Here is a 25799-nt window from a genome sequence, read left to right on the forward strand (position 1 = left end):
TTAGCTATACGTGGGAGAGGAGAAAGAGGTAATGCTGCTTAAATGCATTCTTATACGGGACCTAAGCCACGATACGAAATTCGAGCGTTTCTGAAAGAATTCGCGGAACGGATGAGATGCAGGACAGCAAAACACTGTATTGATTTTTGATTTCTTCTGAAATATCTGAGAACCTGACAGGTAGGCAGCAAGAACGAGATGCAGTCAAAAATAAAATGAATAAAAAGGAACAGCCAGCCGTCCAAGTGCACACGCGCCGTTATTTCCCCATTTTAACCTCCTCGCAGCTTTATAGAGAAACATAAAAGAAAAAGATTTGTTGGGTACTGGAATGGAAAAGGACCGCTGAAAAAAAAAACACACACACACACCGGAAGGAAAATAAGAACAGTGCGCTCCAACCTCTTTACGTTGATATCAAGCGTGCTCTGATTACCTCTTCGATTTTAAGGCTTTCCCATATTTCGAAGCGCTTCTTCCTTTCGACATCTGATTGGTTCTGCGATCGGTTTAATCAGTACTACAATATCTTACCTCTCTTTTTATATCCATCGCGATGTTGGTTTAGTTGGGAGGGTAGCGTTATGAGGGCGCACGTGTGCCGAAACAGACAAAAAAAACGGAACAAAGAAAGAGAGGGGCAAGGGGAGCAAAAATAACTTCTTGAGGAGAATAGAAAAAGGGAAAAAACGAAGAAAGCAAGGGCCTGGGGAGAGGATGACGAGACGTCGTTGCCGTTGATTTCCCCCGCACATAACCCGCAGCTTTTGCTATTTGCTCTCCACGTAATCTTCGCTTCTCCGCTCGTTCAAAATTGGTTCAAGACGAGCCACCGCCGCTTCGCCGACGCTGGGCTTCGTACGTGAATATCCTGCCTAAGATTTCCGACTTTCGAAATGAGCCTTCGCCTGTGGTGGGCGCCTTGCTCCTGTTGCCTTAAGCGAAACTGCTTCTCCTCCATCATTTTTTTAGAGCGCAGCTCTTTGGCGTCCGTTCCTGGGTTTCGCGTCGTCGTCGGCGTCGGCGTCGGCGTCGGCCTCGTAACCAGCTCCGCCCCCAATGTCATGCTTTTCAATTGGTCGAAATGCTCGTGACGTCACAGTGCGCGAATTTCAAATGGGGTCAATTGTACTTTGGCTAGTAACCATGCAACCAATCAAAGGGATCGTATAGTGATGCTGCAACTAAGTTGGACTGAGTTTAGTTAATTGCTTAATTAATCAATTAGCCTAATTAATATAGAGGAGAATGAAGAGGTCAGAAGAAAAGAAAAGACGCGCGCCGCAGCGACAACAGCGTCCGCGGAAGGAGACGCTGCTGAAAAAAAAAAAACAGATAAGTACGAAGCCGCGTTCCCACCACCACCACGCACTTCCCCACTCAGTAAGACGTTGCTCGTTTCATATACGTTGTGTCGAACATCCTAGACAGTTCCAACAATTGACAGGTTAATGACAGAACACGATGGATAGAAATGCAATAATGTAAATATGAAATAGCCTAATTAACCTTTCTAGTTAGACCGCATAAATCTATAAAACTGAGAACGAAATTGGTCGAGTTGGGGAATCGAACCAGGGTCTCCGGAGTGCGATACGAGCACGCTAGCCACTCCGTAATGCCAGCTGAATGGTTTGGAATGAACAAAGGCGCGTCTAGCTAATACGGCGTCTTCGTTCACTCCCATCTTCCACCTTCCCCTTACGGCGAGGTGCAGGTGTCCACCCAGATATGCGAGAGAGATACATTTCCTTTCCTCAAAAAATAAATTTACCGTCCAGCAAGGCGTACAGCCGAATTGGCGATGGCGTTCTGTGGACTCCCTGGCAGCGTTGCAAGACGCTGTCGCGTTCCACTCTTACAGGCGAAGCTTAACATGTTAACCACACATCAGTAACACACGCAGACAGCCAATGGACGCGTCATTCGCTGGCAGCACTTGATTCATCATTCACAACCACATTCTTAACGTACGCTCATTTGCCGCACATGCCAAGGACGTACACCACGATCACATTCTGCGCCATTCCTCTGTACTTTGCTTTGCTGAAACCTGGATGGATCCCGAAGAGCCTCTCGAAATCATAGATTTCCTATACTGCTGTGGTGCTCGCAGAGACCACAACAGAGCGGCGGGAGTCGCTATCTACTTGCGCACAGGTCTCTCTGCAATACCAGTCGAAATGTTTGGCACGTCACATGAACTTGGCGAACTGTGCGCCGCAAAGTTGCCCAACGGCTTGCTGGTAGTAGCTGCCTACTTCGCCCCTACCGCACTCACGAAAGACGTCGTGCACTTCCTGCAACTCGCATTAACCATCCATCGATCCACACCGATGTTAGTAGTGGGGGACTTTAATGTTGACATAAAGACAAACAGCAATTTCCTAACACTTATGCGGGAGAACATCCCGTTCCTCTCGCTCGTAACGCGTCCCACGGCTGTGACAACCTCGCGAGGCACTTGTATAGATCTCGTCTTTGAGAATCAAGCATTGGTGTACCAAGTCGAACATATATCAGTCTATTTCTCCGACCACAAAGCTTCATTCATGACTGTCAAGAACTGTTAGTAGAATCTTTGTTAAAGGAATACGTGTGAAAAATAAAAAAAAACTCTGTGATAGCGCATACATGTGTTGCTCGATTTCTTTGCCTCAATCTATCGAAAAGGTGAAACAGCTTTTTGCTGCGCTCAAATTTCGCATTAGGAAGTAACGTAATCGTCGGTAATTTTTTTGTTCTAAATCCACGTAGAGGTGGGTGAGGAGCTTATTACTTGATTCCCATTCGACCGATCACTTCAAGAATAAGATCTGAAGCCGAAAAGAAGAATGATTCTGGTTTCTTTGATGCTTTTACATTCTTAAAGCACGTCAGCATGAACGAGCAGTCCAGGTGAGTCCGTGGAGCGTGACAATGATTGTTCCAAAAATATAGTCGAAAAAAAAAACTTTCTCCCCTCGCTTAAGCCATTCCCTTCCAAGTCACCCAATATTTACCCACACGCTCATCAAAAGATGTTGAATCAGGGACCCGTGCGGGAAATATAAATTTGTGTAGTTTTTCGGAAATATAACAGAGGTGTATTTTTTTTTATCACGCGGCTGGTTGGAGTGACAAGGAGGCGTGGCGGTGCGTGGCAACTCCGTAAAGAAGTTGAAAAATAATGCTGTAACTAAAGCCAGTTTGTTTTCCAAAGCCGTAGTTACTTCGTAGAAGGCTGTTCTCCTACGCCTTAGTGTGTGCTAACCAGAAAGAAACTGATATTGGTATATTGTAATTAAAGGAACTATTTTGGCCTCCTGTTTATGTACTGTCCTGCGAAGTTTCCTGAAACTGTTATTAACTGCTTGCTATCAGCGCGCATAGGGGCTTTCCTGCTAATATGTCGGCATTGGTTCTGTCCAATAACTTACACTGGAACAACTCAAACTGCGCCTAAGCTTTCACTGAAGCTCAGAACGCGTCCCTGTATGTCGACACTCATTGCCGGCAGTGACCGTCACTGCGTTTCTCCAAGCCAGCGTTTGTGCGCTGTCTCTGCAGTCATTCAGTGATGTGAAGGCGAAAGATCTCAAATCAGCCAGTCAACAGATGAGCATGAACGCAAGAATGGTTCGCTAATGACTAACGTCTTGCTATTCGTGTCATTGGCATTAATGAATGGACAGCTGACGAAGTAGGGTCGTTCACGCAAAGGATATCGTTGGACATGCGAGTAGCCTTTTGCAATCATTCCCGGATTATCTGACATCTGGTATGATTTCTCAATGCTTCACGATGCTCGCGAGACAGACCGCGTGGCCGAGACATGGAGACAAAAATTCAGGGGGCACTTTGGCTCTCTAAAGTGCTGCAAGGCGAAAGCGTTTCCTGGCCACTGTTTGTTTTTATTTAGTTTTTATTTTTCATATTTTTTATTTTTTTGCTCCTTTTCTTAATTTTATTTTTTATTTTTATTTTCACATCTAATTTTTAGTTTTTTATTTTGGTTTATTCATTTTTCTTTTATTTCCCTTTTCTTGACTTTACTCCTTTTATTTATGAAGCCCATGCATTCACTAGATGCGCCTTTATTCATGCTGGAACCTTGAGCCTTTTAAGCACTGACGCCGAAAGGCGGACGAATCTGCCGACGCGTCTGTCGACACTCCTGCTGACGCGTCTGTCCACATGGCTGCCGACGCGTCTGTCGACACTCCTGCCGACGCGTCTGCTAATGGCAGTATGAGGCATTAAAGTTTTTCGCCTTAATAGGCGCCGCGACGGGACACAAAAATGGGGCCGACCGCTCCGTGATAGGCTCGGCACAGACACATCTTTCTAAGCAGTCGGATTCTAACAGGCGTGGTCGGGCTCAGTTCGTATGATAGAGTTAAAGAAAGATAACCATAGCGTAATTTTAAGGTAAGGAAGAGAAATCAGAAATTGTAAAAAGTACGAGCGTTCACGAAGACAGATGAGGCCGGCTTTTGCGAGGCAACGAGACAAAGGTATGGGAGCAATCTAACCGGACCTAAATGGTCTGCGCATATATTCACGCGCGGGGAAAAATCCCATGCGTGGGGCACCGGGAACAGGTAACATGGCAGTATTTTGCGTGAGGTAGCGGCCTGTAACCACAACTAAGTAATACAAGCCGGCTCTTGCTGTGAGCAAAAGTAAGTTGAAGAGAATCTTGTAGAGGCAGCAAATAAGTTGCCGCCTGTCCGATAACGAGACACCGTGCCTTCGCGTATGTACAGGCGTTCGTCAACAAGCGAACAGAATAATCGTCGCAGCAGCGTGGATGAACTTCGCTTTAGCGCAGAAATAAAAATACTAAGGTTACCACCGGGCTGTAAGAAATACACAAGCAAACACGTAGCTCATGAAAAAAAAAAAAAACTACGAATTTTTGAGTTCTATAGATAGAGGTTGAAAGCAATACAATGGAGCCTTAATATTCAGCAGTTAAGCCAAGGGCTCTGGTGAAACGGGCTAGAGACGGGGCATTGTCATGCGGTGTCCCGGACTAGGGACGCCGACCATGTAGCGTGGCCACTCTGTGGCTCCCAATATTTCAGAAATTAAAAGTTTTCACCACCACCACCACCACCTGAAGCCTTCGCATTGTTATCGCGGCTATAGCTGCATCGAGAACCCTCCCCCCCCCCCCCCACCCCCTCCCCATCTCTCTCAACCTGTAACCGAACAAGCACCGACAACTGTGTGTTTGTTGTGAGCGTTTCCGCAAGCTCACCTTCAAGAAAACCGAGTGAATCCGCGACGCACGGGTATTTCTCGTGAGGTACAACTGCTAGGCTTTCTTTCCAACAACGGCCAAGGCTTAGGAGAGCAAAGCCCATCGACTTAGTTCCTCTGAACGTCCAAAATAAAGTGTCCCCTCACAGAACGCTGTCTTCTTGTCCTTAATTTTCGTTCCTTTCCATTTCTCCTTTTTCTCCTCCGGCTTCAGTCCACAGTGCACAGGAGGGTTTCATGGAGCGTGCGAAACTGGAACACATGAAGTGAAGTGCGCGGCTCGGCCGTGTGGTTTTCCTCCCGCACTCCCGCGCACCATAAATCCCCTGGATTATCGCGCCAAGGAGCCAGCAGCGCGAAAGGCCGCAGATGTGTCCCGTCGAGTGGCGCTGAGCAGAGACAAGGAGAGGTACTTTGGTAATGGTCGTGACTCGTGAGTGAAGGTATAAGAAAGAAGCGTCGATGTGCGGTTGGCTACCCGTTGTTATTTTTTACTTGTGCATGTGTGCCGAAAAATGCCATGAAATTTGCAGAGCAATACGTTCGTTAATGCGAAGAGACAGAGAAAGACTGCCATATTTGCTACATTGCATATCAGGAAGGGTGGATGAGGGTATGAAAGGATGAGAAAAAAAATTGGGGCACATTTATCCTCTGTTTTTAAAGCGGCTTCTTTTGTTCATGTGACACGGACACTGTTTCCATATGATGTGAAAGACCACACGATATACCAATAAGGCATCACTTTAACCGCGCCACTGGCAAAGGCCCTTGCTGCTGTCCCAGGGCTCCACACAGCCATATACGCAGATGATATAACCCTCTGGACAACGGCAGGATCCCTTGGAACAGCCCAGGATATCCTACAATCTGCCATAGACATCACCACCACTCATTTAGCAAACACAGGCCTCCGTTGCTCTCCAAATAAATCGGAACTCCTGCAGCTGAAACCCCTCCCCAGTGACCCCCCGATTGAACTGCACATGTACGGGAATCCAGTGCCCATTGTGCCTCAGGTGAAGATTCTCGGCCTTCTAATTAACAACACACTCGATGCAACCGCCACCCTTCAGCTCTTGCAGAGACAGACCAAACAGGTCGCTGCACTTATCAGGCGGGTGGCAGCACGCAATCATGGGCTGTCTGAACGCGAGACCCTCAATATGACAAATCCACTAATCATTAGCCGCATTACATATCACCTTCCATACCACATACTCACTCAGCGGCAAAGACAACAGGCAGACATCCTAATACGCACGGCTGTCACCTCTGCCTTACGTCTTCCACGGACGGTTAGCACGAAACGTCTCCTGGCCACTGGTACCCACAATACAGTGATGGAATTAATAGAGGCTCAGCGCACCAACCAATTAGTCCGCCTGAGTCGCACGGAAACAGGACAATGCCTACTGCGACAGCTACGTCTCAATCCACCAATTCCCACCCCAACAAGTCCTACACCTTACATGATTTCTCTGCGCACGCAGGATCACATATATCAGAAGCCCCTACCGCGCAATATGAGTGCTAGTCTCCATCACGGTAGGCGGCAGGCACGAGCGAGCTATTACACGAAAACATACAGCAACCGCTCCGATATCCTTTATGTCGACGCGGCACAAAATTCTAAACCAGGATATTTCACGGCAGTCGCAGCCTATGAAGACGGCACAGTGGGGGCCGCTGCCACTATTCGAACTAATTCGCCTGCAGAGGCGGAAGGAGCCGCCATCGCACTTGCTCTGGCCCACTCCATCATTGACAAAAATATAACAGAAATTTGCACAGATTCACAGGCCGCGTACCGCCACTACCTACAGGGCGTGGCGACTCCGGCAACACACCGTATTCTTACCACGGCCACCTCTCTCGACCGAACGGTTACTCTGTCGTGGGTCCCTGGGCATGCCTCGATCCCCGGTAATGAGCGCGTTCATGCGCTGGCCCGAGAACTCTCCTCCCGGACCCCGGAGGATCAGGCACCCAACCCTGCGCAAGAAGCCCCTTCGGTCCTCTCTACATATCACCAAATTACCACATTTTACAAATTCAGCCGCATGACACTGCCACCACCCCACAGTACCTTGTCGCCCTTATCCAGCGCCACATGGCGGCAATTACAGACAGGCTGCTTTATTTCACCCCACCGCCTCTCATGCTTTCATCCCACCTTTCCTCCTGATTGTAACACCTGTGGCGTGCCCAAATCCACACTTTTCCATTACCTTTGGGAATGTCCTTCCCCAAAGGCAGTATCCCCCATCCCCAATCCCACTCATTCTTCCTGGGAGGCTGCTTTACGGACCGCTCAGCCCGCCGGCCAGAAATGGCTAGTGGATCGGGCTTTACGCGAAGCACAAGCCCGTGGACTCCTGGACCAGTAGGGGACCACCCTGGAAGATTTTTTTTTTTTGTGTAATAAAGTTGTTTCCATCCATCCATCCACTTTAACCAAGCCCTACAAACGTGGCAAGAACACTGAAGAAAGACTCTCTTTTTAATTCTCGCAGTGTGCGTTACTTAATGGCCACCCAACGTGACCACGAACCCTTTGACGTGATTTTTCTGCTCGGACTGCACAGTCTGTGGAATACGCGCATGTTGGACCGGCATGCTGAGCCTGTCGTCTCCTCCTCCACACATTTCGGCCAGATGGTGGGCCAGCTGAAAGACACCAAGGAAGTGGCTATCAATCACACTGGTTCCCGTTATCGATGTCTTGTCTTTCCTTGCCACCGTTTTAGTTAAGGTGTGTTAAGACTTGTGTTTAAGTTGTGTGGTGCTGTGTTTCCATTGAACTTGCTCGGCTACTGGCTGATCACTTTGAAAACAATGGATATAGCTCTTTCCTGCATATAAACGCGTGTAATAAATACCATGCTTACAAAAAAAGTGACGGGGAAAAAAGTTTCTTTGGCATGGGTTAGCGTGTCTGACTCACAAACCAAAGGACAAGTGTTTGATTCCCGGAGCAATAATCCTAATTTCCTTTCCAACGCAATTCCATCGCCTCGCCGACAGTCTCCCTCTCTCTTTCTTTCTTCCTGTTCCTTTCCTCAAATACAATTTTCATTTTGTTCATTACGGCCACTCTTTCTCTTTCACTCCCACTTCTGCCCTTCCTCTAAGGTGCGGTTCAGGTGTCCACCGAGACGACGGAAAATTACTGCTCCGTTTCCTTTCCTCAAAAGCGTTGCGTTCAAAGGTCAAGGCATCGCGCCGAACGGGTGGTGGCGTTCCGTGGACTCCTTGGCAGCGCTGCAACACATTGTCGCGTTCCACTCCGAACAGGTGAAGCTTAAGCGTCATTCCTTAGCAGTTAATTAGAATTTAGTCGTTAATCAGTGATGAAGTATTAATTAGGAATTTGTCATTAATTATGTGTGACGTCACCTAGTGGTGGCGTCACCAGTGCCACAGAGGCAGTCAAAGTGGTGCGGAAAACGCTTTCGCCTCTACGCACTTCAGACACTCAAAGTGCCCCTGAATTTTTTGTAAACCGCAGTCACTGAGCACTTGCCGACCTTTTTCTTTGTCGCGTTGCCTCGCCAATCAAGGGAGGGCAACGTACATCTCTCCAGATAAAGAGAGGGCCTACGGTATTATCAAAGCGCAGCTGAATTCACTGCAGATGATGCGCAATGCTTTTACATATTTGCGAAGCGCATCTTGTGTTACTAGACAACGTGGCGAGTAAACTGCGCTCGTTGCCCTCCATGTTGATTTTGAATACTTAAACATATTTAATGGTCGACACAACGGAGTGAAACAAAGGAGCTTCTGTCTTCTATGGAAAGCTTACCTTTGAATAATGATGATGATATATTTATTTACAGGGAGTGGACCGGCTCTTAAGGGGCCGGCCCTCAAAAACACTAGGTTGGGTCCCTAGTACGTGCCCTCTGGTTCGACGCTGAGCCAGGCAAAGATGCAAACTCGGTGTGTGGGGTGGTGGTGGTGGTGGTGAAAAACTTTAATCAAAGAGAGCTTGAGGGTTAAAAAAAAATAATAATAACCCTGCTGCATGGTCGGTATCCTTAGTCCGGGACACCGCATGACGAGGCCCCGTCTCGCGCCCGCTTGACCAGAGCCCTTTGGGACTCCAGTGTGGAGCGGTTGAGGAGGGCAGTCTCCCATGCCTCTCGGGTGGGGGTGGGGGAGGGGGGAAGGTGAGGATTCTGAGTACATGCCCACACCATGTGAAAGATATCGCAGATCTCTCCACAGTGCGGGCAGCGCCCATCTGTGTTCGGATCGAAGTGTTTTGCTATTGCAGGACAGAGTGGGGAGGCTCGTGCTCCTCATGGCAGGATGTCTCGCATGCCTGTCGGTGGGAATGATTGATAGGCTCGGTAAGCGAGGTCACGGCGTTAAACCACACTTTGATTGCCGCCACGCTCGAACCCGGATTCCGGCATCAGCCAGTGACTGCTCCCGCCCCTGACAAAGAGCACGTTCCACAACCCACGCTGTAACGTAGCTCTTGTGCTTCGTAAACAAGATAGCTCCTTTTTACCTCCTCTGCTCTAGGTGAGAAATTACTCCGAGCCCTCCGTGGATTTCGCTGGCTACAGCCTCAATGATTATTTATTATTTTTTTTCCGGAGAACCTTTTTTTGCTTTGTTTTCCTGGGTGTCTCGCATCGCTTACAGGAGAAGACTGGTCAAAACACATTTTCCGGTCACGGTCACGGTCAAAACACATTTTCCTAGCTGGAGGAACACGTTGTGGATGGCGCTGAGTTTTAAAGAGCCTAGCACATCCATTCCTTCGGTTGAGCTTTGCATTTAGTCTGCTGCACAGTGGTCTTTGGTGGCGTCATTGTTTTGGCGCAATCACTCCTGCTTGAAGCTTAGTTTTTCTTTCTTTTTTTGCGAAGGTCCCTTTTAGTTTTGAGCTGACCCGGCGATTGCAAGTGTTTACGGGCGAGAAATCGCGATTGCCTGTAAATGTCCGGTGAATGTTGGCAAATAGCTCCGAGCTAATACTTTGTCTTTCACGGTTTAGAAGCAGCCAGTATTCGAGCCTTCTCGAAAAAACGAAACCTGCTGAAAGCTTTAGACGGTGAAAATATGCCACGGCTGCAGAACTTCGGCCGCCTATCGCAGAACTCTCGCAAAGCCTGCGTGTCTCGCTCGTCGAGCTTTTCTTCTTTAAGTCTTTCTAATTGCATTCAGAAGAAGCCTTTCTACCCAATAACTGAGCGTTGTTGGTACTTACAAATGGCCCAGGCAATCTCATGTGCAAACCGAAATGAAGAACACGCAGAATTTTATGAGCTTGGTGTACGTAGTTTCCGTCCTGGCCTTTGTGTTTCTTAATTTTTTTTTTCGTTAGCGACGCCAATATCCAGTGCAAGCAAAGATGGCCAATCATATCGATTTCACGATTACACGTACATCAGCACTGTGGTCGCTTCGTTTACTCAGGAAGCACGATTTCAGTTTTTGAGAACGACTGATGACCCCCTCTACCATTCCCAGCTTAATTTTCCTTCAATAATATTTAGCCATGAACCGAAACTATTGTCATCGGCTCTTTTCGTCAAGCTACCATTCTCTGGTTCCCGGCTTCCCCGAGCACTGCACTTGGATGATGCCATCGACCAGTCTTAGGGCACTCCATTTTTTATGGTGCTCGGTTCTAGTGAGGAATTTGGCTGACTCGGTTTGTATAAGTATGACTTTGGCAAACATCCGTTTATTGGGCAGGACATGGGGCGGTATTGCAATTTTCACAAAGTTGCAGCAATGAATAAAGTGTTACCAGTGGGAAATAAAGAAACGACGAAAAAATATAATTATTTTTTTTTTTGGATTCCCGCTCGCTTTCATACACGTACAGTGCTCTCGCCAGCCGCGTTTAGTGGTGTTGGGACTGAGGCATCCCACCGCTGCCACCACTGTAGGGACTGGGTGTCCGAGCCAGGAAACGGTCGAGGCGACGGTGAGTCAAATGAACTTTATGTACAGTATGTACAAGGGCTTTTACATGATACAAGGGCCAAGAGCACCACGGGCTAGCACACAGAAGAAGGGCGACCCCGGCGGCGAGCGTAGCTCCGGCGTGATGGCTCTTCTGCTGCCCGTCTGCTGCTCGGGGTCAGCGCGGCTCCGCTTTTAAAGCCGCTGGAAACGGTTACGGCAGTCAGCCGTTCAAATCCTCCAATCACTGGCCACCGTTCAAATTAGACCAATGGCCGAGGGGCGACGGCCGATGACGCGTCGGAGGAGCCCGCACTGACGGAGAGGAGGGAAGGAGGAAGGGTCCGTGTCGGCGCCGGCGTGGCTGGATGAGTCACGCTGCATGTCGCGACTTGTCCGAGAAAGTCTGGGCCTGCTTTGAGCGTCGGCGAGCGCGCAGCGCTTGTTTAGACAGGCCCGCCAGCGAAATGTGGGCGCCGGCACGACAGCACCACCGCCGCCAGACAATGCGCCACGAAGACGAGCTACTTCCGCGTGGCTCGGATGCGGGGCGCGCTCGTACGCCAGGCTCCTTCAAGTTCTCGTCCGGTGTTCGGCCGCAGGTAGCTCCAGGCTCCTTTCCGTGAACAGGTCCCGCTCGTCAGGACAGGATCACTGCTCCGCAGCTTTGTCACCCAGGTGACTGGATCAGCTTCGCTCGGTCCTTCGGAAGAGCTTGCTTCTCAGCATCGGTCATTGATCGTTCTGCATGTTGCCAAGAACCGACCGACAGCAAGCAACACCCAACACGAGCAAGTGCCCTCCGTCACCCGTCAATACACCAGACTTAAAGGTCGAAAAACTCTGCTGGCTATATTTCTGTCCCCTTTTTGTTCCCTCTTCTACAAGAGACGCATGTGGGATACGAGAACTTGAAAGTAATTAACTCAAACAAAGTGTCAAACACATGAAACACTCGGAATGAAATGAATGCAAAATAAATTCGCTCTCTTGAGATCACTCGGCCAGAACACACAGCTGAGGCCACAAATGAGGACATAAATTTTTCCCCGATCTACGAGCGAACTTAAAACAGCTGTTCGCGAAGAGACAAAATGTAAGTCACGAGGAGGCGAAGCCAGCCTTGCCTAGAACACACGGCTTAGTGCGTCTACGTTCGCGTTTTCCTCGCTTCTAACGGGCGGTAAACGACACCCGCTACAGCGGAAACTAGTGACTCTGCCTCTTTCGCTGTGCTGCGCTTTTCTCTCTCTCTCTCTACTACCGTGGTAGCTAACGTCTCTGCCTCTTTCGCGGTAGACGCGCTTTTCTTTCTGTCTCTACTACCGCGGTAGCTAATGTCTCAGCCTCTTTCGCGGTATACGCGCTTTTCTTTCACTCTGTACTTGTCTTTCCAGTTTCTACGGGAGCTACAGTACGAGAGCGATTCGCTTTCATAGACTGGCAACTTGTCCCTTTCTTTGCGCTTCGCGCGCCAGTCGCGACGTCCCATAGCGAGTGCGCAACGCTTCCGATGGGACCGTTCTTTCTTTCTCTCTGTTCGTGGTGGCAAGTGAGACCCACGAGTCTTCAATTTCTCGCGCACCTTTTTGCCTCTCCGCTGAATGTGAGGTTCGTATCTACACGGCCTTTTGATTTCACGCCTACCGAATAGCGTTATCCTGACACGCGGCTTTTCATCGCGATAACTGTGCTTGGCCGGGCGCTTAGACGGTTTCTTGCAAATTTTATTGCCCCTGTCACTGCGGCCTCGTACAATCTTTCGCTTTTTGAGCCGTCCTCGCGTTTTCCCTGTGCGCGCGTGCCGCTTTCTGTGGGAGCGCGGTTTCTCCCGTGACTGCAGCGGAAAGAGAGAGCCCGCATGAGAGCATGTGACTTTGCGCCTCTTGCTCTCTCTGTGCTCGGGGCAAGATTCACCCCTGCCTCGCTCCTTTATTTTGAGCTTCTTGAGCAGCGCTCTCTTGTATCTCGGTTTCAACCCTGGATACTCTTTCCCGCGCGAATTCTGGTATGATTTCTTTTTGCAGTTTATTCTACTGCCCAGACCTATGTGCCGCGACACACTTACGCGCTTCGCTTTGCGCGATAGTGATGCCTCGCACATTTCTTTAGCTCTGGTTCTGACGCTAGTTTCAGGGCTGACAACGTGACTGACTTTACTGAAGTCATTTTGCCGGCGACGCTGGCGCTTCCGATGGTGGAAACCCGTTTTCGCGCGTTTGCCCTTTCTCTCTTTTCGGCGGCGCCTGTCTTTCTTATGCCTGCCTTTCATCTTTCGGAGGCACCACTCTTTCTTTTGCCTACCTTTCATCGTCTTTCGGTGGCAGCTCTCTCTCTTGAGCTTGCCTTTACTGTCCTTTCGGCGGCAGCACTGCTTGTCTATCACCTTGTGGTGATAGCTCTCTTTTCGGAACTGGCTGTTACTTTCTTTCCGGTTGCAGCTTTCTTTCTTATGCCTTCCTTTCATCTTCTCCTGAGGAAGCACATGCTGCTTCCGTCGCCTAGGTTCCTGTTCCCTGATAATATCACTCTGATTGTCAGCCGATTCATATGTGCTACCTAGTTCAGGCCTGTCTTTAGCGCCTTTACTAGCGTCCTCCAAACTGAGTTCTTCCTCGTCAGCCTCTAAGAGTGCACATTCGTCCTCATCTTTCTCGGACGGGCTGACGTCTACAGCCCCCATGTCGTCTGGAAGGTTCTGTTCTCCACTGTCGTCCAGCACCTTAGTTTCTTCAGGCGCAGACGAACCAGCGTTTTCAACTGACATGAGTGATGGTATACAGCTCTCGTCATGCTCCTGACGCGTTTCAGCCAATTTCGGATGAGGGTCGGCTCTGCACTCAGTCGCGGTGTTCCCGCTACTGCAGCTGCTTTCAGGAATGTCGTAAAGCTCAGAGCAGTGCGAAAGCACGGGACTCGTTTCGCATTCCTCGCCAGAGACACTAACGCACAACTCAGCGTCCGCAAACTCTCCATGCGCCTGCTTCCGTTGATCGTAAGTTTCGGGTTTTTGCATCTCTGCCGAACGCGCTGCACAACACGGTGTGCCGTCCTCATCTACTTCGCTTGCGTCGGCGCAAGCGTTTTCACTAATGTCCAGACGGACGTCCTCTCTGCCCTGTTCGGCAACTTCTCCTGCTTTCGACACGCTAGGAGATTCGCTTTCCGGTAACTCCGCCACAATCTCAATGGGCGAGACCTCTGTTAGTGCATCGTCCGATGCTGTGACTACCTTATCCGATGGCGTAGAGGTTTTCTCAGTTGGCGAATGCGGGGCAATTCCCAATGTTACAGCAGCAGTTACATCTGCCACGTACGGACTACCTTCCTCTGTGCCGCACTGGCAGCTCTGCTCTACAGCTACGCATCTACCTCTGCGTCACGATCTTCCGACCCTTCAGCATTTTCGAGCCACTCTAAAATGTCGGCTTTAAACTGGTACGGAAAATCGTTAAACGATGGAGTGCTATTCTCTCGCAGGTACCTTTGGCGAAGGTCCAGCGGTGACACGTTATATTTCGCCAGTAAGAAGCTTTTCAGCTCATCGTAGTCTGCCAAGCTGTCGTCCAACAGGCGCTTGACAACGTCATACGCTTCGCTGGAAAGCAGGGCTACCAACTTCTGTGCCCAACCATTCCGCTCAACGCGCTTTCTCTCGCAGACGCGCTCGAACTCCGCAAGATATTTCGCCATATCTTCGGCGATCACGAAGGGCTGCGGCCTGTCTCTCAGCTGCTGACCGTTGGTCTCATGCAGAGCGGACAATGTTTTATATCTTTCGAAATCGGTCTCATGCGCTTCAAGCTCCAGGTCCATCAGTTTCTTAGCGCGAGCATACCGTTTTATCTCAAGCTGCCTCTGTTTTTCTGCCTCCTCGCGCTCACGGCGTTTTTCGGCCTCCTCGCGCTCACGGCGTTTTTCGGCCTCCTCGCGCTCACGGCGTCTTTCGGCCTCCTCGCGCTCACGGCGTCTTTCGGCCTCCTCGCGCTCACGGCGTCTTTCGGCCTCCTCGCGCTCACGGCGTCTTTCGGCCTCCTCGCGCTCACGGCGTCTTTCGGCCTCCTCGCGCTCACGGCGTCTTTCGGCCTCCTCGCGCTCACGGAGTCTTTCGGCCTCCTCGCGCTCACGGCGTCTTTCGGCCTCCTCGCGCTCACGGCGTTCTGTGATCTCTTCCCAGGCCTCATTGGCTTCCTCAGCCGTTACATTCTCCTTCCGCATGATCTCAAGAATCGCATGCTTTCGTTTTGCGGGGCCCAAATCAATGCCCAACTCTTCACAAATTTCGATGAGTTCCTTCACTTTGAAGTTCTCCATCGCTCACAATAGCCTCTTGTAGTTTGCCCTTTCCTTAGAATTCCCTTGCCGTTCACTACTATAGCGCTACTAGTATGACACGCGCAAGTAATTCTTTCCAAAACGCCTCGTTTACTCCCTCTGCACCAGCTTTCGTTTCAAAGCGCTCCGACTTGGCTCGAAACAGCAAAGCTCTCTCCAGTGCAACACACAGCCCTACTCTAAACTACAATCACGTGTGCTAGAGCAGTCTGGCGAATTGAGGGGAAAACATCAGGCACTCACCGCGCCGAGGTAGCTGACGCCGGTCGATCCCGCAGCTGCCATCCACTGTTGGGGACTGGGCATCCCACCGCTTGTCGCCACTGTTGGGACTGAGGCATCCCACCGCTGCCACCACTGTTGGGACTGGGTGTCCGAGCCAGGAAACGGTCGAGGCGACGGTGAGTCAATTGAACTTTATGTACAGTATGTACAAGGGCTTTTACATGATACAAGGGCCAAGAGCACCACGGGCTAGCACACAGAAGAAGGGCGGCCCCGGCGGCGAGCGTAGCTCCGGCGTGATGGCTCTTCTGCTGCCCGTCTGCTGCTCGGGGTCAGCGCGGCTCCGCTTTTAAAGCCGCTGGAAACGGTTACGGCAGTCAGCCGTTCAAATCCTCCAATCACTGGCCACCGTTCAAATTAGACCAATGGCCGAGGGGCGACGGCCGATGACGCGTCGGAGGAGCCCGCACTGACGGAGAGGAGGGAAGGAGGAAGGGTCCGTGTCGGCGCCGGCGTGGCTGGATGAGTCACGCTGCATGTCGCGACTTGTCCGAGAAAGTCTGGGCCTGCTTTGAGCGTCGGCGAGCGCGCAGCGCTTGTTTAGACAGGCCCGCCAGCGAAATGTGGGCGCCGGCACGACAGTGGTCGTGCAAGAAAACAGGAGGAAAGACAGAGAAAGAAGAAACAATAAATAGAGAAAGAAGGAAGAAAAGGAAGAAGGACCCAGAAAAAATACTGAAAATGCAAATGGAAACAATAGACACACACTAATTTCCGCTTGAAGGGACCTCAGCTTGCATTTCTTGTCGTTTTTCTCCCCACGAAAGTGGCTGTTTCAGACACTGCGACGCCTGTTTTTATATCGCGGGAACTATCTGTTAAACACTGCTTCTTGCTGCCGCGCCTCTCAGGTCTAAATATACAACTGTTTACAAACCCTAACAAAACAAGAGATGAAAAAAAAATCTGGAACGGCGGTATCGAGTCAAATTGTCTCTCTGGTCGTCATAACTTTACGTTACTTTATTTATTTATTTTTTTCATTTATGTTGTACGACCACGCACTGAGTATATCGGATTCCCTTTTATCATAGTGCACCAACATCTATCGGCGCTTATTTCCTGTTTTCGCCCTTGTGTTCTCCTTTCGCTACACCTACTGCACTCAAGCACATCCTCACAAAACACTTCCCATTATAGACAAGCGCGGCAACGTCAAAGGAATATCAAACCAAATCAGCGAAGGACCCCCGTTTAGAAGGAAATACTTCGCGGGGGGTAACGAGGAAAAAGGCGCTCAGTGGCGGTTTCGGCGGATTAGCGGGTGAGTCCTGTCGCGCAGAGGAAGCACGCTCTCGTTGGAGCAGCTTCGCTTCCGCGGAGCTCTGCGGCTTGCGAACGGCCTACAGGGAGCGAAGGCCGCCGCAATAAAATAGACAGAAATAGAGAAACCGCTTCTTAGCTTAGAATAAACGGCGAAGAAGAACAACAGGAGAGAGGATGACGAAGAACTCACGCTTCAATTCACCCACGGGCTATTAGACACCGGGACCCCAGCGGCTGTCGTTTTCGTTCGCCGGGCTGTTTTCGTATCCATGAGACCGAACCTTATGACACCTATATATTCTTCTCCCTATACTGCTGCAATTTGTTGTGCTTTGTTTGTTTTCCTAGCCTCATACTGTCCAGCTACCGCTAACTGCGACAGCGCCAGGTTGTCAAGCTGCCTCAGACATAAAGAGGAATTGCGCCGTTTGACTCCCGTAAGCGATGACTGTCAACACATGACAGCGCATTGGGTGGTGCGGGGAGAACGGTTCGCACCAAGACGCAGATCTGCTTCACATTGCGATTGTCTCAAGGCGATGACAGCTCATTCCTGACACGTGTAAAGCAAGAACGAAGAGAGTGAAAACAACTCCTGAAGAGAAGCATCGGAGTGTGACAGTCAATCAAACTGGCAAAGCCCATACCATAACATTCACATGCCTTTTGTTTTCAGAGACAGCGGAACGGAGAAGGGGTTGCCGTTAAGCTCTCGTATTTTCTTTGAGTGGCCTTATGCTTCTGTTACTGTCGCAGCATTTTCGCGACCAAGACGTTTCTTTCTTCAAACAAATCACTTGCAGAAAGCAGCGCGGAGCGAGTATATAGGATGCGCGACTGACGCAAACGTAAACTGAGCTAATCATTGGCATCTGTTTCGCGCACGGTAAAAGTGCGGGAAGGAAAGAAATCACTCGACGAGAAGGAAACACTCATATACAATGGTCGAAAGGAGAGGAAAAGCGTGTGTCTCAGTTAACTCAGGAAGCAACTCTTGCGGTTGTTCACAAACATCTCCGAGTGTTGTACGTCGCATGTGCGAAGAACCCAAGGACTCTGAAAAAGTTAACACACCCTCTGAGGGAATTTGATGGTTTCGGTAAACATACGCTTCATCGGTTTTGCTGCGAGTAACGAAACGTCAGTTTGGGTAAACCTCGTGTTGGGTAAGTTTATTTTACCAACCATGCTTCCACAATGACGTGATACCACTGCCAACTGCCGAACTTCTGTTGGTAGACATATTGCATCCACAAGCTATGCGTCAATTTGACCATTTTTTTCTTCTTTTTAACCAGGAAGTTTAAGAGTTAAGACCAATAGGCCTGAGAATATGATAGGTGCTAAACCCGCGGGAAAGATTACAATACGGTATTAGCTCAACAGACCGAACCAAAAGAAGAGCTTTGAGAGCGTGCTCTGTTTGTGCATGTCGTGCCTCCCACGTCTCGCCGTTCTGTTTAATTATTCTGAAGTTTTTAATCTAAAGTTAAACACCAACCGCCCTTTACTGCGTCCCTCTAAAAAGCTACTGAAAACTCCCATGGCCTCGTAATTTGGCAAATGTAACGTGGCAACACTTGCCTTTTAAGACTAATGGTGCGGCTAGCAGCGCTGCTGTAAAAAACAATAATAACGAGCTTCGGAAATATAGGGTCGCGCGAACCGCAGCTAGCATAAAAACATTATAAACACTCTTCAAACGAAACAGCTGGTAAGAGGCTGCTTAGTAGGTTTATTTACAAAGTACTTTGCTGGAATCAGATTTCTTATTCAATTAGCGTACAAACTTTGCTTTCAGGCATAGTTAGGCTGAAGGAAACCTTGCGCTCTCGATTAATCAGGCACTGCTGAAGTGTGACGTAGTTCAATGCGCCCATACCAAAATTTAGCCTCGAAAAATTGTATGGAAGAGATTAACAATTGTAGGGGTGCGTTTATTAGGCGTCCTCAAGAGACCGAACCGCTGTGCAGGGTCTGGCAGCGTAGACGGGCGTAGCCAGCACCAAGAGAGCGGGGGAACTTCGTCGTCGTCAGGCGCAGCGTAGTGTCGGCGCATAACTTCGTCGTCGTCAGCCGCAGCGCAGTGTCGGCGCATGACGGTAGCGGAACCTGTCACAGTTGGCACACTACAGTTTCCCCCGGGTGAAAAGGAGCCATCCTGGCGTCTTAAGGGGAAGGAAGAACAGAGGGGTCGTAGTACGGCTTCAGTCGGTCGACGTGGACGGTTTCGCGGCCACGGCGACGCAAGTCCGCAGCGGGTGCAACAGGCTCAACAATATAATTGACCGGAGATGTTTGCTTGAGAACCCGGTAGGGACCATGATACCGATGCAGCAGTTTCCGCGAAAGGCCGGGAGTTGTGGGAGGCACCCAGAGCCACACAAGGGAGTCGGCAGGGTAGGAGGTAGAGGCCGCGGAAGTGTCGCGGTCATGTTTTTGCTGCCACTGGGTCTGCGTGGTAAACGAGCGAGCAAGCTGGCGGCATTCTTCGGCGTACCTGGCAGCGTCGGACAGTGGCGTGGACTCGGAAATGTCGGGTCGGTAGCGAAGAAGAGTATCCATCGTGCAGGGGGGCTCGCGGCCGTACAGAAGAAAGAAGGGAGAGAATCCAGTGGTGGTTTGTGTCGCAGTGTTATATGCGTAGGTGACGAAGGGAAGAACTTGGTCCCAGTTGGAGTGGTTGGCGTCGACGTACATGGACAGCATGTCACTGAGGGTTCGGTTGAAACGCTCGGTCAGGCCGTTGGTCTGAGGGTGGTAAGACGAAGCGGTTCGATGGATAATGCGGCATTCCTTGAGGAGGGTCTGAAGAGCGTCAGACAGGAATACGCGTCCACGGTCGCTGAGCAGTTCTTGAGGAGCACCATGGCGAAGAATCAGGTTCTTTAGAAGAAAGGAAGCCACGTCGCGGGCGGAGGCAGATGGTAATGGAGACGTTTCAGCATAACGTGTGAGATGATCCACGGCCACGATAATCCAGCGGTGACCAGCGGGAGTGGGAGGGAGGGGGCCGTAGAGGTCTATGCCAACGCGGTCAAACGGGCGGGCAGGGCAGGGTAACGGCTGCAGTGGAGCAGGCGAGGTGTGAGGCGGACATTTACGCCGTTGACAGGATGGGCAAGATCGCACAAAGTGGCGAACAAAGCGGTACATGCCACGCCAGTAGAATCGAAGACGCAGACGCGCGTAGGTTTTCAACACGCCGCCGTGGGCACACTGTGGGTCCGCATGAAAAGCGGCGCAAATGTCGGTGCGTAGATGGCGGGGGATCACTAGGAGCCATTTGCGTCCGTCGAACAGGTAATTGCGACGGTAGAGGAGACCGTCCCGAATAGAAAAGTGACGGGCTTGACGTAAGAGAGAACGGGACGAATTATCAGTCGTAGGACTCGAAAGGAAGTTAATAAGAGTGGCGATCCAAGGGTCTTTCTGCTGCTCGGTTGACATGTCGGCAGTGGCGAGGACAAGTCGTAAGCAGACACAGGAGCAGGCGATGAAGCACTAGGTAGCGGCGAGCGGGAAAGAGCGTCCGCGTCATTATGCTTGAGGCCGGAGCGGTAAATGACATGAATGTCATACTCCTGCAATCGCAGAGCCCAGCGAGCGAGGCGGCCTGACGGGTCTTTGAGAGAGGCCAGCCAGCACAGGGCATGGTGGTCGGTTACTATACAGAACGGGCGACCGTAGACATAGGGACGAAATTTTCCAATGGCCCAAATGATGGCCAAACATTCTCGTTCGGTAACAGAATAGTTGGCCTCCGCTTTGCTCAAGGTGCGACTGGCGTAGGCGACCACATATTCACGGAAGCCAGGTTTGCGTTGGGTGAGAACGGCACCCAGTCCAATACCGCTGGCGTCAGTGTGGATCTCAGTAGGCGCAGTCGGGTCAAAGTGGCGCAGGATAGGAGGCGAAACCAAAAGGCGGCGCAAGGTGTCGAAGGCGTCATCGCAAGCAGGCGTCCAAGCGGAGAGGTTGGAGCTGCCTGCGAGTAGCTGGGTCAGAGGAGCGATGATCGAGGCGAAATTTAAGATGAAGCGACGGAAGTACGAGCAAAGGCCAACGAAACTACGGAGCTGCTTCAGTGAGGTGGGCTTCGGAAATTCGGCAACCGCACGAAGTTTGGCGGGGTCCGGAAGAATGCCGTCTTTAGAGACTACATGTCCTAAAATGGTGAGTTGGCGGGCAGCAAAGCGGCACTTTTTCAAATTCATCTGGAGCCCAGCGTCAGTAAGACAAGTCAGAACGCGCTCCAGGCGGATTAGATGAGATGAAAAGTCCACAGAAAAGACGACGATGTCATCGAGATAGCAAAGACAACTCTCCCAGTTGAGTCCACTAAGGATGGTGTCCATCAGGCGTTCGAAAGTTGCCGGGGCGTTGCAAAGGCCAAACGGCATGACGTTGAACTCACATAAGCCGTCAGGTGTTATGAAGGCAGTTTTTGAGCGATCAGTGTCAGCCATGGGCACCTGCCAGTAACCTGACTTCAAATCCAGCGAGGAGAAATACTCAGCTCCCTGCAAGCAGTCCAGGGCGTCATCGATTCGTGGCAGGGGATAGACGTCCTTGCGTGTGATGTTGTTGAGCCGGCGGTAATCAACACAGAACCTGATGGAACCATCTTTCTTTTTTACCAACACAACAGGAGACGCCCAGGGACTGTGAGAGGGCTGTATGACACCCCGACGGAGCATGTCGTCCACGTGATCAGAAATGACGCGGCTCTCAGAAGCCGAGACACGATAGGGGCGCTGGCGAAGAGGGGCGTGTGTACCGGTGTCGACGGTGTGCGCAACGACAGACGTACGGCCCAAGGCAGTCTGAGGAAGATCGAAAGAAGACCTGAAGCGCTGGAGGAGGGCGACGAGTTGATCACGTAGCGCGGGTGGGAGGTCAGCGTCAATGGCACGGTGGAAGACGTCGGAGGGCGGTGGATCATTCTTAACATCACAGGAGCTGAGCACATCGACATCGAAGGAAGCGGTTGTATCAAGAATAAAGTAGGGAAGGCAGGAATCAAGTTCTTCAATACGCCCGAGGCATTCACCTCGGAGCACTGCTGACGGGCACGAAGATGGGTTCGAGACGTAAATTGCACTTTGTCCATGGTCGATCGTCAGAACAGCAAAGGGAAGCAGGAGGCAGGGATGGCGGGAAGCGGTTTCGGAAGGCGTGAAGAAAACAGTTGAATGAGTGACGCCGGCACAGGAGAGGGGTACGAGGGCAGCAGAAAACGGAGGAATGTCGGTATCAGTCGCGACCACAAGTTTGGCAGACTGCGTAGGTACGTCGCAAAAGGGAGCGTCACACAGCGGAGAAAAAGCGATTTCAGCTCGAGCGCAGTCAATAACGGCACGATGGGTCGAAAGGAAGTTACATCCCAGGATGATGTCGTGTGAGCAGTGAGACAGCACAATAAACTCGATGATGTACAAAACATCTTGGATGAGGACACGGGCCGTACATGCGGCTGAGGGATGAATGCGCTGTGATGAGGCGGTGCGAAGCGAAAAGTCAGAAAGTGGGTTGTCACTTTGCGGAGTCGGCGGCAGAGAGCTTCACTTATAACAGATACTGCAGCGCCCGTGTCGACGAGGGCGAGAACCTTGGCACCTTCCACGAACACTACGATTACATTAGCGGGACGACACGGAGGACTTGAGGAGTTCGAAACAAGCGCAGTTCTTGCCCCCGGAACTGCGGCTGTTAGTTTCCCTCAAGTGCGGAGCTAGAATGTCGCAGCATCGGAGAAGGGGAACGGCGTCGAGGGGAAGGCGATCGGCGAGTGGTGTAAATTTGGCGATCAGGGGAAACAAAGGGGGGACCAGGAGGACTTCTCGGCGAGGATAGTTCGGCATCGTACGGGTAGGAGCGCAGATCAGGTCGAGAAGGCGGAAGGCGCTGGCGGCAAAGCCGCGCGACATGGCCGGGCCGACCACAGGCGTAACAGATGGGTCGGTTGTCCGCAGTACGCCAGGGATTCGTAGGATGTGGGCGAACTCTTGAGAACGGAGCTTGAGACGGGGGCTCAGACGGCGGCGGCGGACGGAAAGAAGGGGCGGCCTGGTAGGAATCGGGTGCCGGCGTATGTCGTGGCCTGGCCACTGCTTGGGCGTACGTCAGGGGGGCTGTCACAGGCGGGAGCACAGGGCTTGACGGTAGCAGGTCAGCGACTTGGTCTTGCACGACACGGCGAATGGTAGGAGCCAAAGACGGGGTCGAGTCAGGAACTTGGCGGGCGGGGTCTTGAAAATGTGATATGAGGGACAGCTGGCGAGCGACCTCTTCACGAACGAAGGCTTTGATGTGGTTGAGAAGAGGGGAGTCCTCAGGAGAAGTACCGCCCAGGGCCAGTGCAGAGAGGGCCTCGTCGCAGACACCGGCACGCCGTGTGGAAGCGCGCTGCTTGCGGAGCTCGTCGTAGCTCTGGCAAAGCTTAATAACCTCACTGACGGTGGTAGGATTTTTCGCGAGGAGCATCTGAAATGCGTCGTCAGCGATGCCTTTGAGGATGTGGTGGATCTTGTCCGCTTCTGGCATGGCGGCGTTGACACGTTTGCAGAGGTCAACGATGTCCTCAATGTAACTTGTGAAGGTCTCGTTGGTGTGTTGAGCGCGGTCCCGTAAGCGCTGTTCGGCACGGAGCTTGCGCACCGCAGGGCGGCCGAATACTTCCGCAAAACTCTTCTTAAATACGGGCCAAGTGGGTAGGTCCGCCTCATGGTTTCGAAACCAGAGGTTCGCCACGTCCGTGAGATAAAAGATGACGTTACTCAGCTTGATAGTGTCATCGCATTTGTTGTAGCTGCTCACTCGCTCATACGATGACAACCAGTCGTCAACATCTTGGTCGGCAGTGCCACTGAAGAGGGCAGGGTCACGCTGCCGGATGGCGCCAGAACAAATGACGGTGGTTGAACTGGCCCCCGGTGTTGGGGCAGTCTCATTTGGCATGGTTGACACAGGCGGCAGCGTACGGCTCCGGAGTTCCAGGTTGGTAGGGGACGAACCCAGCAGCTCCACCAATTGTAGGGGTGCGTTTATTAGGCGTCGTCAAGAGACCGAACCGCTGTGCAGGGTCTGGCAGCGTAGACGGGCGTAGCCAGCACCAAGAGAGCGGGGGAACTTCGTCGTCGTCAGGCGCAGCGTAGTGTCGGCGCATAACTTCGTCGTCGTCAGGCGCAGCGCAGTGTCGGCGCATGACGGTAGCGGAACCTGTCACAGTTGGCACACTACACAATCAGCTTTTTCGCCCGGTATTTGTGCTGACTTCTTATTACATTCCTTTCAACAGCCGTGCGGACGACGAGGGTGGCCATGCGTTTGCTGTGGTGAAGGAGCGTCGATAAACTAGTTTTTCGAACCCTTTCTGAATATATTGTTTTTGTCTACTGTTACCTATTAACCGCTCTGTTTTCTAGCCTATAAGAAGGAAGAAAGTTGCAGCAAAAGAAAAAAGCTGCGCAGCGTCAGTAGTGCAGCATCGATTAACAAAAGAAAAGGATGGATAAAACTTAAGGAGTCCACTCGAGACATTTTACTTCGCGGAGTCGATGGCAAGGAGAGAAAGACGAGTGAAAAAGGTTGCTAATGCTATAAGAATGCGGAGCATCGCCAGTCGTAGCCAGTCGCCTCGATTTGATTTGAAATATATTAGCTTTTCCTTCCGCGGGGAGCTTCGCCAGAAGCGACAGAAGCACACAAATCCAAATACAGAAAAAGAGGCTGAACATGCGAGATATACGGGCAATGAGGAAACTGCTCAGATGCGTTTTCTGTAGAGAAAAATTGGAGGAGGAGGTCGTACACAGAGGATGCAGGCAGACAGAGGTGCCGATGACAGGTGCAATGCGCTACTGCAACTAGACGATGGAAACGAGGCGCCCGCCTTCCCGCCAGTGACGCTCCCTAATCTCGGCCTTATAAATTGGACCTGATTTATGCGCCGTCTCGCGCGCTGCTTCATCGCGAAAAACTTTCCAGGGCCTCCATTCGAGCTCTGTTTTGTCCTGTCTATGATCAGCGAAATCTAACACGTATCGATTCGTTTCCGACCGGCCAGCAGCTAGTTGCGCCTAGCTTTCTCTTGTTTGGGGCTGTGCCGGTGTCCTCCAACTGACCCCGTCTGGTGGTGCTGTTGCAGCATCCCCAGCTGTAGCCTTTCTTTCTTTCCCCCTTCAACGCAACTTGAGCGCTCAGACGATGATGGCTTCGACTCGGACGACATCGGCTTCGACTAGGAAGACGAAAACGCCTCGGTTCCGGCCGCTCGACTAAAGCGTACGCCTCCGACCTGCTTTCTGTTGTATTTCTTTCCTCCTGTTACGCATATTTCTATCGAACTCTTTTTTTTTTCAAGACGAGAAGAGAAAGTAAGTGGGCTTAGAAACTTTTCTGCTGTACCTAACTCCGCCATTCTCCTCATTTATTTCGCCAACTGCCTTTCGCATTCTTATCGGAAACGCGTAAGCGGCAGCATTACGTGAATAATTCTTAACAGGCGAAAATCGGCCTCAAACGCTGTCCGAGAGTACTCTGTTTGGCTGGAACAGTACCACATGCGAGATCCGCGTGAAATGATTGAAACTGTTTTTAGAAGACGGGATAAAAGAAATCACCAAAGATTAATTCATATGCCATGTGTCTTACAAGGCAGCTTAACATGAATGGTGGTAAGCTTGTGTTTTCCTAGCAAAGTGAGTGAATGGACGTCTAGCATCTACCGGCCT

General features: G+C 51.0%; 1 protein-coding gene across 26 annotated transcripts in view; it reads left to right on the forward strand.

Annotated features, from left to right (window-relative positions):
* LOC149341301 (uncharacterized) overlaps positions 1 to 25799 on the forward strand; it is a 309449-nt gene that overhangs the window by 225500 nt on the left and 58150 nt on the right. For 9 of the 26 annotated variants that reach the window (XM_089543331.1, XM_089543338.1, XM_089543330.1 and 6 more), the window contains one exon: positions 8383 to 8544. The exons of 16 other annotated variants lie outside the window; for them this stretch is intronic. In XM_089543331.1, the coding sequence (XP_089399457.1) occupies positions 8383 to 8544 (162 nt within the window). Of the gene's footprint in view, positions 1 to 3217; positions 3761 to 8382; positions 8545 to 25799 lie in introns of those variants that run through there. One more of the 26 variants, XR_016282914.1, reaches the window with a different exon arrangement.

Source organism: Amblyomma mixtum, chromosome 5 (genome assembly GCF_055824585.1).
Source record: "Amblyomma mixtum isolate Tamu chromosome 5, ASM5582458v1, whole genome shotgun sequence".
NCBI classification, from domain to species: domain Eukaryota; kingdom Metazoa; phylum Arthropoda; class Arachnida; order Ixodida; family Ixodidae; genus Amblyomma; species Amblyomma mixtum.